This window comes from Palaemon carinicauda, chromosome 8, assembly GCF_036898095.1.
Source record: "Palaemon carinicauda isolate YSFRI2023 chromosome 8, ASM3689809v2, whole genome shotgun sequence".
Taxonomy (NCBI): Eukaryota; Metazoa; Arthropoda; class Malacostraca; order Decapoda; family Palaemonidae; genus Palaemon; species Palaemon carinicauda.
Genome location: NC_090732.1, coordinates 140038219 through 140055885, shown reverse-complemented (window position 1 = coordinate 140055885; position 17667 = coordinate 140038219). Strand labels below are relative to the sequence as shown.

General features: G+C 37.0%; 1 protein-coding gene across 12 annotated transcripts in view; it reads left to right on the top strand.

The window, feature by feature from the left end:
- The window catches only part of LOC137645986 (phosphatase and actin regulator 1-like), an 868819-nt gene that overhangs the window by 809713 nt on the left and 41439 nt on the right, over positions 1 to 17667 (top strand). For 10 of the 12 annotated variants that reach the window (XM_068379094.1, XM_068379105.1, XM_068379095.1 and 7 more), the window contains one exon: positions 10572 to 10610. The exons of 1 other annotated variant lie outside the window; for it this stretch is intronic. In XM_068379094.1, the coding sequence (XP_068235195.1) occupies positions 10572 to 10610 (39 nt within the window). Of the gene's footprint in view, positions 1 to 9762; positions 9793 to 10571; positions 10611 to 17667 lie in introns of all 12 variants that reach the window. One more of the 12 variants, XM_068379100.1, reaches the window with a different exon arrangement.

Sequence of the window (17667 nt, the reverse complement as noted above, 5' to 3'; positions counted from 1 at the left end):
AGAACTTCTAGAGACATCAAGGGCCCTTGTAAACTAATGCCTCACAACAAGAAATTAACTGGTTCCGTAATGGCTTTCGTAAAGGGATTTTTTAGTCTTGAGTTGCCTTTTACATGTAAATAGCCAAATTCATTCCAGAACCCACGCATTAAATGTTTATAAAAAGGATACACACCACTAAACAGTACTAAATGTATGAAAAGTGCTGTATTTTGATCATTTAATAAATTAACCATTGGTAACCTGTAAAAGAAGTGTTGAATTAGAGCAAACAATAAAAAGACATTAACAAAAATGTGGAACCTTGCCCTTGGAGTGAGGCGATGTCCAAGAGCAAAGTGCGGGGCTGTAGAGAAGGATGAAAAATGGCGGAAAACGTTAATAAATAGCAGAAATGTAAACACTTGACTTTACAAAACAGGTGTATAAATGTGAGAAAACATTAACACTTAATTTTAGGAAACACATTTACAAATGGCAGGAAATATTAACACAACTTTTAAGATAAACTTGAAATATGTCTTTTCTTTTTTCCCATTTTCTAATTTTTCTTTACATTTTGTATTTTCTAAATTTAATGACACTACGTATTTTCTTCATTGCTGCCACTTTTCTTTCGTTTTTTAGCTGGCGCTTGGTCTGCCTCTACCGAAGGGCTCTTTTTAAAATGATCGTCCACAGAAGCTTGGTTTTGCTTGCTTCTTAAAATTTTCCTGAAATGACTTGAGCAAACTTTATTACAGTATTCAAGTGCATGACCTTTGAGAATTTTTTCTGGGTGTATCTTTTTTACGAGAGCCACCATTTTAAAGTAGCCATCTAGACCCTCCTTAATTTCTGCCGTTGTCTGTGGGTCATCTTCCTCCCCCCTGTTGTGTACTCTTCATGAACGACGTTCACTTGCATGGCCTCCTACTCCTTCAGGTCATCCGTCTCAAGTTCCTCTTGGTGCTCCTCGATATGCTCATCAATATCGGCCTCGTTAACTTTGAGACCCATGGACTTTGGCAACTTCAGATTGAGCAACAGGTTCAGAATAGTCAATATTTTCGGTATTTTTGGAATCGGCTTCAGCTTAGTCTTGAGTGGAAGACCTAGAAGTCTCGTGCGGAAACGGCATCAGGTCACAGCTTCCTCTATAGCAGAGTTCACTGTGCGCCTCGAAACCTCCTGCCAAGCTTGATCGAAGATTTTAAGGCTTATGACAACAACAAAATGCTTCTTCGAAAATTGACGAAGGGTGAGGTTTTTGCTCTCAATGATTTCGAAACGTCTATTTCGTATAAAGCTTCTTAAAATTTGGAATCGCTTGCTGGTCCATAGGCTGGAGGAAAGGGGTGGTGTTCAATGGAAGATAGAGAACCTTGATGAAGGAATATTCTGCTACAATATCTTCCTCAAGGGAAACCAGCTAGGCATTTCATAGGGAGGCACTGCTTTTCCAAATACTTTTTCATAATCGGTCCAAAACAAATATTTATCCACTCGATGAACAATTGTCTTGTTACCAAGGCTTTTCCATTAGCCCTCCATAACACGTGAAGATTTTCCCTAGTGACTTTGTGGGTCTTGCATGCTCGGAGTATTGTAGTGATACACCAGCAGGGGTTTCACCTTGCAATCCCCACTGGTATTGCACAGAGTGCAAGGGTAAGCCTGTCCTTCATAGGCTTATGCCCCAGTAGCCTCTTTTCTTCATTTGTGATGTACATTCGATGAGGCATTTTTTTCCAGAATAAGCCCAGTCTCGTCGCAATTGAAGACTTGCTGGGGACTGGAGCCTTCCTCTACAGTCAACTCTTCGAACGTTTTAACAAAGACTTAGGCAGCTTTTGTGTCCGAGCTTGCATCCTCCCCATGACGCACCAGCGAATGAATGCCTGAGCGTCTCTTTAATATTTTAAACTACCCACGAGAAGCCTTGAACTCCGGGAGTGCCTGCTTTGATGTTCCTTCTCCCAAGTTGGCTTTGGCCAGAGCATGCACGAGATCACCGAAAATGGCGCAGACTTTTTCTGGCAGATTATCGCTTCGGTGATAGTATCTCCAGCCATTTCTTTGTCCTTTATCCAAACAAGCAGCATTCTCTCCATCTCATCGTGGATGTGGCTCCTGTTGCTGGAGAAAAGTCACACCCTTAGAAGGATCGTTCCTATTGTTGACGGATTTCGGCCATATTCCTTCGCGAGCACACTTGACTGCATACCAGCCTCGTATTTCTTGATTATTTCTATCTTCATTTCCATGGAAAGCATCATCCTTTTCTTACCCTTGACATCAGCAACTTTCTTGGAAACCATGGCTAATGATGTAACGTGATATCACTCAAGATACAGTACAATTGTTATGAAAGTGAAATCATAAACGCTAAGTCAATGCGTACGATACCGCTGCCAAGACGAAAAGACATAGGACCACCAATGCATAGATGCATGATGGGATACAGTACAGTAGATGCTGACCAATAGGAGAGCAGGATCTCATGGTGGTAACTAGCATCCGAGTAGGGAGATAATCAATGGGAGCGTGGGAGGATGGTAGCAAGTTTTTGGGCTGGCGGCACGCAAATTTTACAATCGGTCTTGGACACGGTTGGGCTGTCGCACTGTACCTCCTTTCGTTGTCCGAAACCTTTTTCGTGATGCTGTTAGTAAAATTCTTTGCATCTCGTTTCGCAGAGTGAAAATTTTGTGTGCAGATTCTTTCGTATTGAGAGGTTTGATTGTACTTGGGAGCAATCTGTACACACTACATTTAGCGAGAATTCTTCAGACTTGGTATATTCTCAGGTTCGTTTGGGAGCTCTTCAGATAGATCATATCCAGCAGTGAGCTGTTAGTATAACGACTACCCAGCGCTAAGCAGTTCATACCAAGATCTGATTGCACCCAGAGCTTAGTGGTTTGCACCAAGATCTTACGAAGGGCTAAGCGGTTCGTACCAAGATCTTAACCTGGGCTAAGTAAGTCTTGAAAAGATCGTACCCAGTGGTTAGGGATACAAGGGCTCTCATGACTGTTTCTAGTACTTGGCATTTTATGAGATTGAGCTCTTGTTTTCTCGGCTGAGAATAAAAGCCCCTCACCAACCTGAGTAAGTTTGATATCTAGTACTGTATGTTCTCGCCTTTCATCTCTTATATGAGAATAGAGGCTATGTACTGGAAATTCTTTCTTCCCCAAGAATTCATTTGGGTATGAGGGTTCAAGTGTTCACCACGCTTGCTCGACACGACGTGGTTGGACACTTGACATAATTTCTTTAACGACTATGGGCATCGCATAACTTCCAACATCTGCTTTGTCCTTGCTCTTCCACATGATATGATAAAAGAGGAAGCTAGGACCGTTCTCATCACATGTATAGGCTAAGAGTTCTTACCGGCACAAAATTTCCTTTCATGTGTCATCTTTAAGGAAACGTGCCAATTGTATTTGCTCCCTGCAAAGCAGATGATCGGTGTATTGCTTTGGGATTGGCTGTGTGCCGAGATGGCTAAACTTACAATCGCATACTTTGATCGATTAGCGTGATCATGAACCTTGCTATTTGTTACTCTTATGATCATTTACTGCGTTTGGGAACCCTAAAATAGTGCAGCCATAGGAAACCGTATGAAAAAGTACGATTGTGTACAGAAACTGGTAACCATATTATCAGTTACCATCCATATTATCAGTTACCAAGATTGGGAATCTCATGTTTGTGTACGGCAATCGGGAACCTTACATCACATCCTACCGAAAAAGAGGAAGGAATGAATTACCAAAGCACAGGTCGACCAATCTGTTGTAGTCTCTTGAGACTTCGGCCTGTCCTTTTGCATAGTTTAGCGAGAGGAGGAGCTCTATACCAAAAACCCAAATCCCAGGTAGGATTTTTGGTACGGGAGTTATGCTACCAGTACAAGACAGTGTGACGGCTGCTGGTTGGGATGTTGGCAGCTGCCCTTGGCCATCCCCTGCCATTGAACATTCATTGACATCATCACGCAAGATCTTCCTACTTGCCGATACAGTACTACTCGATCTAGATCTTCCCACTTACAACCTGATCCATTACTGTACTAAATTTTTCCAGATGCCAAGATCTTACACCTTGGTCATTCTTGGTGCATTGAAATAGGTGACTTCTCAGATCTGATCTCGGGACTCGTACTACCTCCGAAATGTCTCATCTTGCGGTTGTTGTCAAGGGCTACTTAGTACATTGGTTCTGACTTCAAGTAATGGAATTTCTACGACCCTAATAATTGATAGGATCCTAGTTCTGGGCTTTTTGTAGACACCCTCCCCAATCCATTGAACCAGAAGAGTCCACACTGACGATATGATCCCTAATTGAGTCTTTACCATGAGCAAATGTCCCAACACCAAAGTCAGCTGCCATGGAAGCCACTTTCATTACCAACTTCCAAGTAATATCCAGGTTTGATCCCCTGCAGCCACATGCTGTGCTCTGACGAGGGGTTTGTCAAAGCCCAAGTATGAGAAGTAAACTGATTCGGTTTGATTAAATGCCAAGAATCAACTTTCTTTAAGCACCATTCAAAAAAATGGGCCATTCAAAATGAAGAAAAAAGGAATACAATTGCTCCCCGCTTCCTCAGATGAGAAGTCAATGGAGTTTATCCCCCTTTTCAGAATGCATTGGTATAAGAGCTGCCAGCTTGGTTCCCACGGAGGGAACAGACATCAAGGGGGTAGTAGGGGAAGAAGGCACAAACAGGTTTCCTCTTTCTTCAATCATTTATTGCTAAGGGTCCAGGACCTTAAGAATAACTATTGAGATTCCCATCGCACCTTTAGCAGGCACTGAGCAGGAAACTGCAGTGTGATCTGCTAGACTGAGGTTCGAGTCTGCTCAAGCTCGATAGTTTCTTGTAGTGTCTGCAATCTCGCCATCCTTGTGAGTAAAGGAGTGGGGTTTTAGAAGAGCCTGTAAGTCTACCTTGTGAGTCATCAGCAGCCATTGCCTGACCCTCCCTGGTTCTAGCTTGGGCATATATATATATATATATATATATATATATATATATATATATATATATATATATATATATATATATATATATATATATATATATATATATATATATATATATATATATATATATATATATATATATATATATATATATATATATATATATATATATATATATATATATATATATATATATATATATATATATATATATATATATATATATATATATATATATATATATATATATATATATATACATACATACATACATATGTATGTGTATATATATGTATGTGTATATATATATATATATATATATATTATATATATATATATATAGGGGGGAGTACTGGTCATACATACATACATACATATATGTATGTGTATATATATGTATGTGTATATATATATATATGTATATATATAGTATGGTATATATATACATATGTATGTGTATATATATGTATGTGTATATATATGTATGTGTATATATATGTATATGTATGTATATATATGTATATATGTATATATATGTATATATATATATATATGTATATATGTATATATATGTATATATATATATATATGTATATATATATATATATGTATATATATATGTATATATATATATATATGTATATATATATATGTATATATATATATGTATATATATATATATATATGTATATATATATGTATATATATATGTATATATAATATGTATATATATATGTATATATATATGTATATATATATATATATGTATATATATATATATATATATGTATATATATATATATGTATATATATATATATGTATATATATATATATATATATATGTATATATATATATATATATATATACATATATATATATATATATACATATATATATACATATATATATACATATATATATACATATATATATATAATATATACATATATATATATATATATATACATATATATATATATATATATAATATATATATATACATATATATATATATATATATATATAGATATACATATATATATATATCATATATATACATATATACATATATATACATATATACATATATATACATATATACATATATATACACATACATATACATATATATACACATACATATACATATATACACATACATATATATACACATACATATATATACACATACATATATATACACATACATATGTATGTATGTATGTATGTATGTATGTATGTATGTATGACCAGTACTCCCCCCTATCTTCGGGTTGTGTGGCAACAAAAATGTGTGATCTACCCTAGCATTTGTATTACAAACTCTTGTCTTGAGGGATTTGTTGCCCAACGGATTTTTCTCCCAATTAGAGGTTTTGATTGTCAAAAGGAGCTCACCTGCCTCTCAACCTATTGAGAATGTTGGTAGCGCTTCTACTTTACAATTTTTCCAAGGGTCTGATAGAGCATTTTGTAGCAATGAACACCAATAACGGTTCCATTCTTGTCCAAAGTTACAAACTCTTCTGAAACAGGTACAGTCTTGAGACGAGGAGATGCAATACAGCTGTGCAAGGTTCTTTCAGTTTATGAGCACTGTTTGAGCAAACCCGCTCAATTGACAGAGTCCTGGCATGGGAGCGTTAAGTTATCCTTACAACATTGCATGGTAGAAAGACTTACTGTAGTTTACTAACCATCACTCTACTTGCTCGCCATGCTGCAGGATAATAAACTTCAAGGATTCTTCCAGTCACAGACCATGGGTGATTGAAGACGCCTTCTAACATCTCTTAGAATCCTAGACTTTTATGCTTTTCCTTCCGTCTTTCCCTGTCTGGTTTTCTTCAAGAGTTGGTGAAAGGCATGGAGATTCTAGACACTGATCACTCCCAAGTATCCACACGCCGAATGGTACCCAGATTAATTTTCTCAATTCCTTCATTGGGTAAACTCTCTAGTTTCCACAATAACGATACAGCTTGGCTACTAACCCAAGAGTTTAACTTAGATTCAAACCTGTACTCTTTTCACAAGAATCGTCAAGGCTTTTCAGGGGCAGGGAAGTGGAACAGTCTTTGCGCCCTAGAGAATTCAAGCCACTTGGAACATTTTCATGAGCCCTCTGGTCTCTAGAACAATCTTACTTAAACTCTGGTTATCCTGTCATTAGTCATTCTGAAGGATAGAAGATGATATCCATTGCCTTGGTGCAGGAGCTCATGGCAAGGACCTAGAATACAAGCAACCAAGACTTCAATCCTCTTTCTCTCCTCTCTACAAAAGAGACTATCAGAGTGAAGAATGTCTTGCCTTCCTGTTTGGGGGGAGGGGTGTGGCACTACAACTCTTTCTTCAGTACAGAAGGAATGAAAGATCCTGAAATGTGATTTCGTTCTGGCGTTGTGGAGCAATCAGACATACGTTCTGATACAGTGACCACCCTAGACACAATCACACACAGCCAGAATATCAGATTTACCCTAGCCTTCAGGAAGTGTCTGTCAGTGGTGCAGTTGCTAAAGGCTAGGGTCTGGAGCCATTAGGCCACCTTTGCAGCCCGCTTTTCTTGAGAGTATACCCACCAATCTTAAGATACATTTTCAAAAAATGACCTGTAGTAGCTGCTCAGCAGAGTTTGACTTTTTTCCTCCCATGGGGTACAAGAATGGATAGAATGGAGGACTTGCTATTTCTAATTGGCCATAGGTTGTGACATATCCTTCCAAGAATATAGGTTCTTTCTCGACTGTCTGCCAGCAGACAGAAACATAGCCCAAAGCATGAGAATCTATTTTCAAGTATTGGAAGGTGGTAGGAATTAACACTCCCACACCTCTGTCAGGCCCGAGTGTATTGACATCCCGGGATTCTAAACCAGCTTGTATGGATATTGGGAGTCTTCCCCCCTTCTTCTTCTTCTTCGTCTACATCTTTTCCCACTTTTATGTGGGGGTCGATGTTTCTGGTCAGCTTTCTCCATCTACCTCTGTCCCACACCTCATCACCAGTTAATCCCTTTGATCGAAGGTCATCCTTGATACAGTCCACTCACCTTCGCTTTGGTCTCCCTCTCCTTCTCGTTCCCTGTACCTCCATTTCCATCACTCTCCTCCCAATATACTGTTCATCTCTTCTCAGGACATGACCTTACCACCTCAGTCTACTTTCTTGGATCTTATCTGATAGTTTTCTAACTCCTGTGGTACCCCTAATTTCTTCATTCCGTATTTTATCTCTTCTTGTCACCCCACACATTCTCATCTCTGCCACATCCATCGTCTTCTCTTCTGTCTTCTTTATTACCCACGTCTCCGCTCCATACATCATTGCCAGTCTCACAACTGTCCTGTGTACTTTACCTTTCAACTTAACCCCTATTTTCCTGTCGCATAGTACTCCACGCACTTTTTTCCGATTCTTCCATCCTGCTTGTATTCTATGGTTTATTTCTGCCCCCAGATCATCTTCCTCTGCAACTGTTGATCCTAAATACCTGAAATTTTCAACTCTTTTCAATCTCTCACCTTGTAAACTAACCTCCCCTTTCTCGCCATTTTTCAATCTCGGATACTCTCGTTTTCCTGCCGATCTTCAATCCCCTATTTTCCATTTCTCTTCTCCACTCCTCCAGTTTCTCTTCTACTACCTCTCGCCTAGTGCTACACAGTTTAACATCATCAGCAAAAAGCATACACCAAGGAGACTGATCTCTAATACCTTGTGTTACTACATCCATGACCAGATCAAATAGGCAAGGGCTCAATGCAGACCCCTGATGTAGTCTCACATTTACTGGGAAACCTTCTGTTAGGCCTATACTGCTCTTAACATTTGCTTCTGCCCTTTCATATATATCTTGGGTGATTCTTACGTATTTCTCAGGGACTCCCTTTTCTCTCATACATCTCCACAGCTCCTGACGTGGTACTCGATCGTATGCCTTCTCCATGTCAATGATATCCTACTAAAGGACGAGGGTTTGTGTTTAAAAGTTACTTACATATTTCTTAGCCACACAAATCCAAGTCCCACCTTGACCAACCCTCAACCAACCCACAAGTCTGCCAATAACTATCGACACCTCATTATAAAGTTTGACTGGCAAGATCCAGACAAGCTGGAGTCTCTCTCCTATCAAAGGGCTCAGGTTTGTATATTTAGGAAAAATAGAAATTTTTATAATTTGATCTCTAGGAAAAAATACATATTAATTTTATAATTTAATCTTAATTTAATTTTGAATGAAGGATGATACAGTTTTTTAGGAATGAATCAAGTTTTTATTCAATATGTAACTATATTTACCATTCAAAATCTACCTTTTATTACTATTTTCTTTATCATTAACATTATTATTAAAGATATTGTAGCTTAATCAGATAACTTTTGGTCTTAGTAATGAAAGTATTTTGGTGAAGTTAGTACAGTATAGCATTTGTGGGTCCAGACGGCAATATCAAGGGCATTGTATTGAATCTAACCATCATCTAGTTCAGTTTGAAGTTTTCCTTTGTTTTAAGGTGATCAATTGAAATGGTAATTTTGAAGTTGGAGTTGAATCCTTATGTAGTTTAAAGCTAAATCCTATTGTAATGTAAAGGTAAGTAGTGGAGATCACGTACATTTTAGAATTTTCGTATCATAATTTATTGAAAGGAAATGACTGAAAATGCTTCAAGTTAACTGTAATTCAATGTGTATTACAAATAGGAATTCATTACACATTAGAAAGGGTTTTATGCACTGTCCTTTTTCTCTCTTCTCAAATCAGAGCATATGGGATGAGGAGAGTTCGTGGCAGGTACCCTTATTTTTCCATATCCTGAAAATTTATTTTCCTTTGTGTGAAGTAATTTTCAGGTTTTACATGATTTGACACATGGTTGATCTTATGGTATTCCTATGGCTGTTGCGACTCCCAGTTGGAAAATCTTTTGTTTTCTTTTATTGCATTTGTATTGCCTAATTTACAAAGCTACCCACAGTTTTGTGGAAAATGGATGGTTACTGGCCTTAAGTGGAGTGTACTATATAGCTTTGAGAATTTAACTTGTAGAATTTTTCATGAATCTTAATAGGACCACTGGAAAGCTAATAAAAACTAGAAAATACATCAACTTTATTTTATACAATTGCAAGGACTATTTGAATAGAAGTTTTAAAATTTTCCAAGAGGGAGAAAAAAAAATGCTGTAATCTGGAACACATTTAGTTTTCATTTAGTTATATAGTACTGTATTAGATAAGAAGCAACTGTAAAATCAAAATGCCACTAACCATTCGAGGAGATACTGCATATCCCAGATCCATCCATCACCTGATTTTAATGGATTAATTTTCAGTAGGAGACTTGAGCCTGTCTCATGTATTGAGCTGTCTTTCATTTTATTGGTCTCATCTTTTGTCTTTAGAGTAAAGACAAGAATTTGAGTGTGGTGTGGGCCAATTGCATCCTCATTAAGTTAATGAAGAGATTGGAGAGACTAGCTTAAGTCTGAGATTGGTTTTGAGGCTCATCCTATGCCTCATTCCTTTTGTATTTGTACCAGTAACCCAACTATCTTCCCTTTCCTTCCCAAGGCGCCTACCGCTTCGACCCAGTGTTAGGATTAGGTTCAGGTAACGCAGCTTTCTGACCAGTGCTTGTTACCTCCTGTGGATGTGTTGTCAGTCTTGCATGGCCAGTTTGGCTCTCTTAGTTTGTCTGTATGAGCCAAGGATGTATAAACAACGTACAAATATAAAAGTCATTAATGTAATGTTAAATTTACTGTATAAACACTGCCTAAAAGTATTTTTGTTAAATTTGAGTATCAGGGTATTCAGTGGAATGGCTCATATGGATTAAAAAATGACAGCTTCATAGTCAAATCATCAATAGAAACTTGCATGTTACTTTGATTTTAATGCACTTTCTGGCAAAGATCCAATTCTCAAGTCTTATCCACTTCTTTCTTATGCTATATTCATCATTGCTTGTGACCATCAAGGCATTTTATTCATGTGATGCATCAAGAGGTTCATATTTATTTGACGGGAAATGCTTTTGGAAAAAAAATGGATCAATATTTCAGTTAACTTGTGCTTGTTATCATTGGGTCGTACTCAGATGAGTTAGCTGCATGCTCTTGGATATTGTTTGCAGTTAACTTTAATTTTGAATAAGTTTAGGTGAGCTCATTGTTTCATAATTCCATTACATAGGATTTTGATAGTTTGTGACATTTTTACGCATTGAGTATGGTTATTTTATCAAAGGGAGTGATAAAAAAGATTTTATATTTAAAGTAAAATGCTTACCAAAACATCATACTGGTTGTACTGTTCAAACTCGTGTAACAATCTAAAAGCACTATGCTCCTATGGCTAATTAAACATACTCAGACCTTTATTTCTATAATTATTATTGTACTTTTACCAAAAATAGGTTGTAAATTCATTTATGTTTTTTATGACTAATTTTATTCATATTTTAAGAAGTTAATTCTTCAGTACAATTAGTTCTTTTCTCGAACTAATTTTGTCTAGATGTTTATGCATTAAAAGTTTTGTTGTTGGTATATATATCATCATGAATTACTTCCCTGGATTTGCCAAGAACTATATTTTGGGATCTCTCAATAAACTTTAAAATTTAAAAGCTGAATAACTCTTTCCGAATGGATGTAAAAAAAACAAAATTCATGCTATCAGTATTAGCATTATAATTCTTGAAAGATGAGTCCAATTCATGGAGTTTAAGTTATTTAAGATTAAAAGTTAGAATAATTTTGTAGGTTATCTTTATTTATTAGCAATAAAAGAATAGACTTTATATTAGTCATATTGGAAGCTAAATGTGCTTAAATGATTGACTAGAATAGTATTTTGTCTTAATGAATTAAAACGAGTTTGATTTAAATGTTTACTAGAAATCTAGATAGTCTTTTATGAAAGATTAGGGTACATTTTAGTGGATGTAAGGGAAATATGGCATATAATTGATTTTTTTCAATACAAACTAATAAATTACTTTGGCTCACATGTGTGATCTTCATAAATCATAAGACATGGTAAGACATACTATTGCAATTCTTAAAATAAAAAGGAGGCCATATGCTGGGTGCACAACTCACTGGGCTTACATCATACTGTTCCTATGCCCCAGGTAGGTAAAAACTTCACTTTTTGTGCAGATATAGGTATATAGTTGCTGATGTGGTTGGGAGTTGGGACATATAAAATAAATTATATGGTTTTTTTAAAGAAATAGAATTTATTAGCGTGGAAGAAGAAGATGCTGAAGAAGGCTTCTAGAACTAGTGGAGGAATACTATAGTAAATTGAACAGGGAATTGTACAGCATAGTTGAAACTCATAGAGGACATAATTAAACTAAGCATGTAAGTGTATGAATAATTCTTGAACCTCTGTGATATTATGTAAATGGGTTGATATCAGAATATCCCTTAACAAATAGGAAATGGATAATTCTTAACTGGTTGAATGTTAGATGGCACTACCTGCTATCCATTACCTTATCGTACGAGTCCAGGTTACCTGGAGTAGAATCCTTACTTCTGATTCTTCTACAAAGAATAGGGCTCATTCCTCTGTTATGCAAAGTTTAGGGTTTCTGTAGTTGGGTCTCTGGTTCTGAGGTTCCCATGGAGTTAACAAATCCTTAGTATACATACTGGAGAGAATTTTCCAATATGATACGTCCCTTGGAATTTATACCCTGTTGCACAAGAAACCCAACAAAGTACAGTATTAACTACATAGTAACAGTCGTGCAGCTATAGAGCTGTCTTGGAGATTCAGAAAGTTTCATACTTAACCAATACTACTGACTGTGCCCTATTGAAGAAAGATGTAGTAGGGTTCAATGACATAGAATATTGTAAATAGGACTTATCCTTCAGCACCGTGGGTCTGTGAGAGCCGAGTAATATGATGGTATGGTATGAGAGTTCATTTATGAATTTCCAGTATTTTATCTTGCTAATGTTTGGAAGGCTGTGATAATTTCCTGGATTTCCCTGCAGGAGCTGTACATAACCACATCAATCCTCTTAAAGGTTGGCTTACAAAAAAAAAAAAAAAAACTTCCTGTCTTAAAAGCTTTGACCTCTTGGTCTGTGACTGGCAAGGACAAAATTATGCTCACATAATTGCATATCTAAATGAAATTAAGGTACCTTATGCTATTGATGTTCCCCTTGGACATCATCCAGGAGACTGACTGGATAGCCGACAGGTTCAGCTTATATTGCTGTGCAGTAGAGGAGGCCCCTAAATCAGAGATAGGTGGGTTTCATAGATACTACCTTGTTGAGTTTAACGTGCAGAACTTGAGTATTTTCTCCACGTAGATTATTTAGATAATTCATCAAGGCTTAAGTGGGGCACTATCCTTTTATCACTTTGACAGGCACCAAATGATGAAAATCACAACTACCTCAAAAGTGACAAGATTAAAAAGACCTGTTTCCAGCATTGAAAAAGTATGGAACCTCATTCAGATATGAATATATATATATATGAATACAGAGCTTATCAATAGGCTACAAATATTTGAAGTAAGATTTTACCTCAACGGAACCAAGGATCCTAGGAACCCTTGAATGTTATAGCTATCCACTCAAGTGAGGGTTTTCTATGAGATTAGGAATGCTGTAGTTAGTGTGTTTTAAGATTTATGAAGGTCATGAGTATGGGGTAATATAAATCTAAAGGTGTTTTTTGTGAGATAAATAGTTTTAGTTGTTTATCTAGGTCACAGATCATCATGGATGTTGAATCTAGTTAAGGAACTAAACTGTATGTGTATATATTAAAAGGAAAATTTTTATTTTAAGAAAAGCACACGCAAATTTTCTGTATAAAATTAAGACTTGAAAACTATTGAAATGAGTCTTCAGATGTCTGGACATCGTTTAGATGTACCAATATGTATAGGATCTTGCTTGATGTTTTAAAAGAGATATAATATTAAGAATAAAATATTTACCTTAAAATTAAATTATGCATGATATCACTGCATGCCTTTTGATGGTGGAATGTTTGCCTGAAAAAGGTTGCTATACAGTGTTAATTTTAGGAATGTTTTGAAATTTTAAAGATTATCACATTTTTCCCTTTAAGAGGCTAGCTGGTTATTGATGTATGCATTATTTTTCGTGTACTTGGGTGGTGCATCATTGTTTATAAATATTAGATTAAGTATGGATCTAAAAAATTTCATGGATATTTTTTGCTTTTGGATATTAGTTTCATACATAGGTAAATGAAAGTTATTGTCAATGCTAAATGATAGTCTTGGAATATATTTTGCATAAATAGTTTAAATATCTCAATTTCAAAATCCCTGAAACTAGAGGAGCTATTTTTTTTTTAGAAAAGGTGAAATTTAAACATTAATTTATATTTTCCCTACCTATACAAACCTGAGTTCTTTAAGTAATGGCCGTTAACGACAGTTGATGAGCACAAACAAGTAGCCCTGCCCACTCTTGTTAAAGCCTCTTCACTTTTGACAGATCTGAAAGGGGTAATTTTAAGGAGGGAAGTTAACTCTTAAAGGATTTGGGTTTGGATAGCTAGAAAAAATAATTTACTTTTAGAATTAATTTGTTCCTACATGTATACAAAACTTTCATCCTTAAAAATAGGGAGATGCCATTTTATGGTCAGGAAGTCCCCCTAGAATTAAATTGGTTAGTTCTTTTTCTTTTATGAAAAGGCTAGTCTTCCTTGTCCCACACAGGAATGAGGGAGAAGACTCCAGCAACCTCACATCAGCCCCTCATAGGGTTGGGTAATCTGATAGTGCCTTAGGTTATGTATATGGTACTTGGTCGATGAATTATGTATCTGGTACTTGGTTGATGAAAGAATCTTTCTCCAACAAAGAGGAGGCAGTCTGAAATACTTTCTCCAACAAAGAGGAGGCAGTCTGAAATGAAATTCTTGGCACATGATGGCCAATGGGTTGATATTCATTCTACCAACCTCTCCTTCATGAAGGGAGGAGGGGAATGAACTATTTCTTGCAGATTGTCTAATAAGAATGCTGAGAAATTTAGCTTGCTAGTATCAAGATCAAATTCAGCATATAAAGGTGCAAATGCTTTTTTCCCCAAGTAACTGGAAAGAAAAAAAAACCGAAGACCCAGTCATGCTACCTTTCCTTCAGATATATATCGAATATGTTACCTTAGACAAGATGTTTCCTGGCCCTTATGGAAGGTTGGCTGGCTGCATGACTACTACTGCACCAAGTATAAAAGTGTTGAAGGACTTGTAGGTATAATTCTTTGAAAAGAAGGCTGTGAAGGTTGTTTGGCACTTCAAACTCCTTTGTCATCTTTCTGACAGCAGCTTTTGTATAGCCTAAGTGGGATCAATACCCCTAACTTTGTTAGTTTTAGTTTGAGTGAGTAGCTTGACCCTCCAAAGGTCAAAGCGTGTGCTCTTGATTGTTTTATGAAGCCAGAAAGAGATAATGTTCTTTTAACACCTCTTTCTTGATATACCCAGTGCTTAAGAAGAGGCACTGACACTTAGGATCTTAGAGTTCTCATTAGAAAGCACCACAAAGCCCTCTTGGTGCATAAGGGCATCTCTTCTCAATTACCATGCAACGGTTCGTGTAAAGAGGGGATGAAATTCTCAATTAGAGCCTTTTTGGGTTGTGTCCCACTTGGGTCTCATGGTGGGCAAGACTGTTCTAAAGCTCCTCGCGAGCATAGATAACTCCCATGAGAAAGAAAGACGATGCCCTTCAGTTGAAAGATTTTTCTCGAGGCTAAGTGGTAGCCTAAGAAACTGCGACTGAGAAGTGCATCTCGGTGAAGGAAGACTAGAAAATCAAAGATCTGACCAAATAATCACTTTACCTATAGGATACAGTTGCAGTAAATTGCTTGCTTTCTTCAATAGACGCTACAGAGGACCGTCACAAGCATCAAGACATCATCTGTGTAGACTTGGCAAGAAGCCTTCACTCGAAAGAGATATCGTGTAGTCTCCAACCATGAAATGGAAGTGATTTCACAGATTGGTGGTACTTCTAAAGATGTAGCTGACAGAAAAGATTAGACCATAGGGGTAACGCTCTCAGGATACCTATTGGAAGTTGAGGTACTTTAACAGTCGTATCCCATGCAAGTGGGCCGTTGCCACCAGAGTGAACTCCTAAGAAATAGTGTACAGTCCAAAACACAGTTTTGAACTGGTACTCCGTACTGTTGAGGGAGGAGCCTGAAGTCTCCTCTGACTTGACTTGGTACAAACCATACCAAATCCATCCTAAACTTCATTTGTTGAACAAACTGGTTTAGAGGAAAGAGGTTGATGACTGGCCCCACAGCCCCCAGTTGACTTCACTAGGAAGAGAGTAATGTTGATTCCTGGAGAATCGTCTTGAGCAACTTTGAGCGCATTCTTTTAAAATTTTCCTTTCACCTCTGCCAGCAAAGCCAGAGCTTCTAGTAATGTTGGAGGATCATTCATGGACACAATTGGTCTGTATGATAGGGGCACTGGTGGTATAGAAAAGGTAGTAAATACCTATCACGATGGTCACTCGTTACATAAGACACCTGTCTCTCTGCCAGGTTGCTCAATGGCATTACAGACATTCCCCTATGTGTAGTAGCAGGAGAGAGGGAATGACAATATCGGTTTACCAGATTTGTGGCCTCCAAATGGCTTTGCAGGCACAAAATCCCTAAGAGTGGAAGAGGTCACAGGTGAGCCTGATAAGGGTTTAGAGAAGGTCACACAGCCCTCTTTACCTCAGATTTGCAGGCGTTGCCGGACTCAAAGGTTTGGCAGAGGACACCTATAGCTAGAGCCCTCTTAAGAGATTGCTCAATGGATCTGGGAGTCCTGCAAAGCAGTTCTCCACATGCACGTGATTTCACATCTGTGTGATTCGCAGCATCACCCAATTTTCACCGAGAATTGGGAAACCAAAGTATCTCGTCAAAACTCAGTTATCCCACTGGTTGGTGACTGGGGTCACTGCTCCTAAAGCATACTTCCCAGGGCCAAACGAGGGGCGCCTATCCAGAAGCTAGTGAATGGGAAACTTGAATACTAACTGCTAAATAGTATCAATGGCACTGAATGATGGGGGAGGCCACAATCCCCACTCATTAAGTGGGGATAATTGCAAACCATTATGCCCCTAAGTTGCAGAGTGGAGTGTTTTTATAGCCAGTTTAGGTATACCATAAACCTACTTTGTTTCATTAACACAAAGCCAATATCAACCATTCAAACATAAAATCAAGAGAAAAAGACAAAACAGCCTTTGATAGGAACTACCTCATACAGGTTCAAAGACCATTCCAGCTTCGCTAAAGGCATTCCTTATTTTAAAGGATGAAAAGTGTGTATACATGTAAATTTCTGTTTTAGTATTATGAAGAATTACTTAATGTTAAGCTTGTCGTTCATAATTTAGTGAAGAAATGGTAGATTTATTTTGATTCGGTACATTTACTAAAAGTAAAAGTCTGCTCATAGTCTATGAGCAGTTTTATCAGTTGGTTTGCATATTTATGGTATTTACTGGGTATTGGCTAACTATAGTTCACACAAATGGGAAATAATAATTGAAAAAGATTTAATTTTTATCTTGTAAGGCAGACCTGCAGGCCAGCCTTGTAGTCTCGTAAAATCTTCA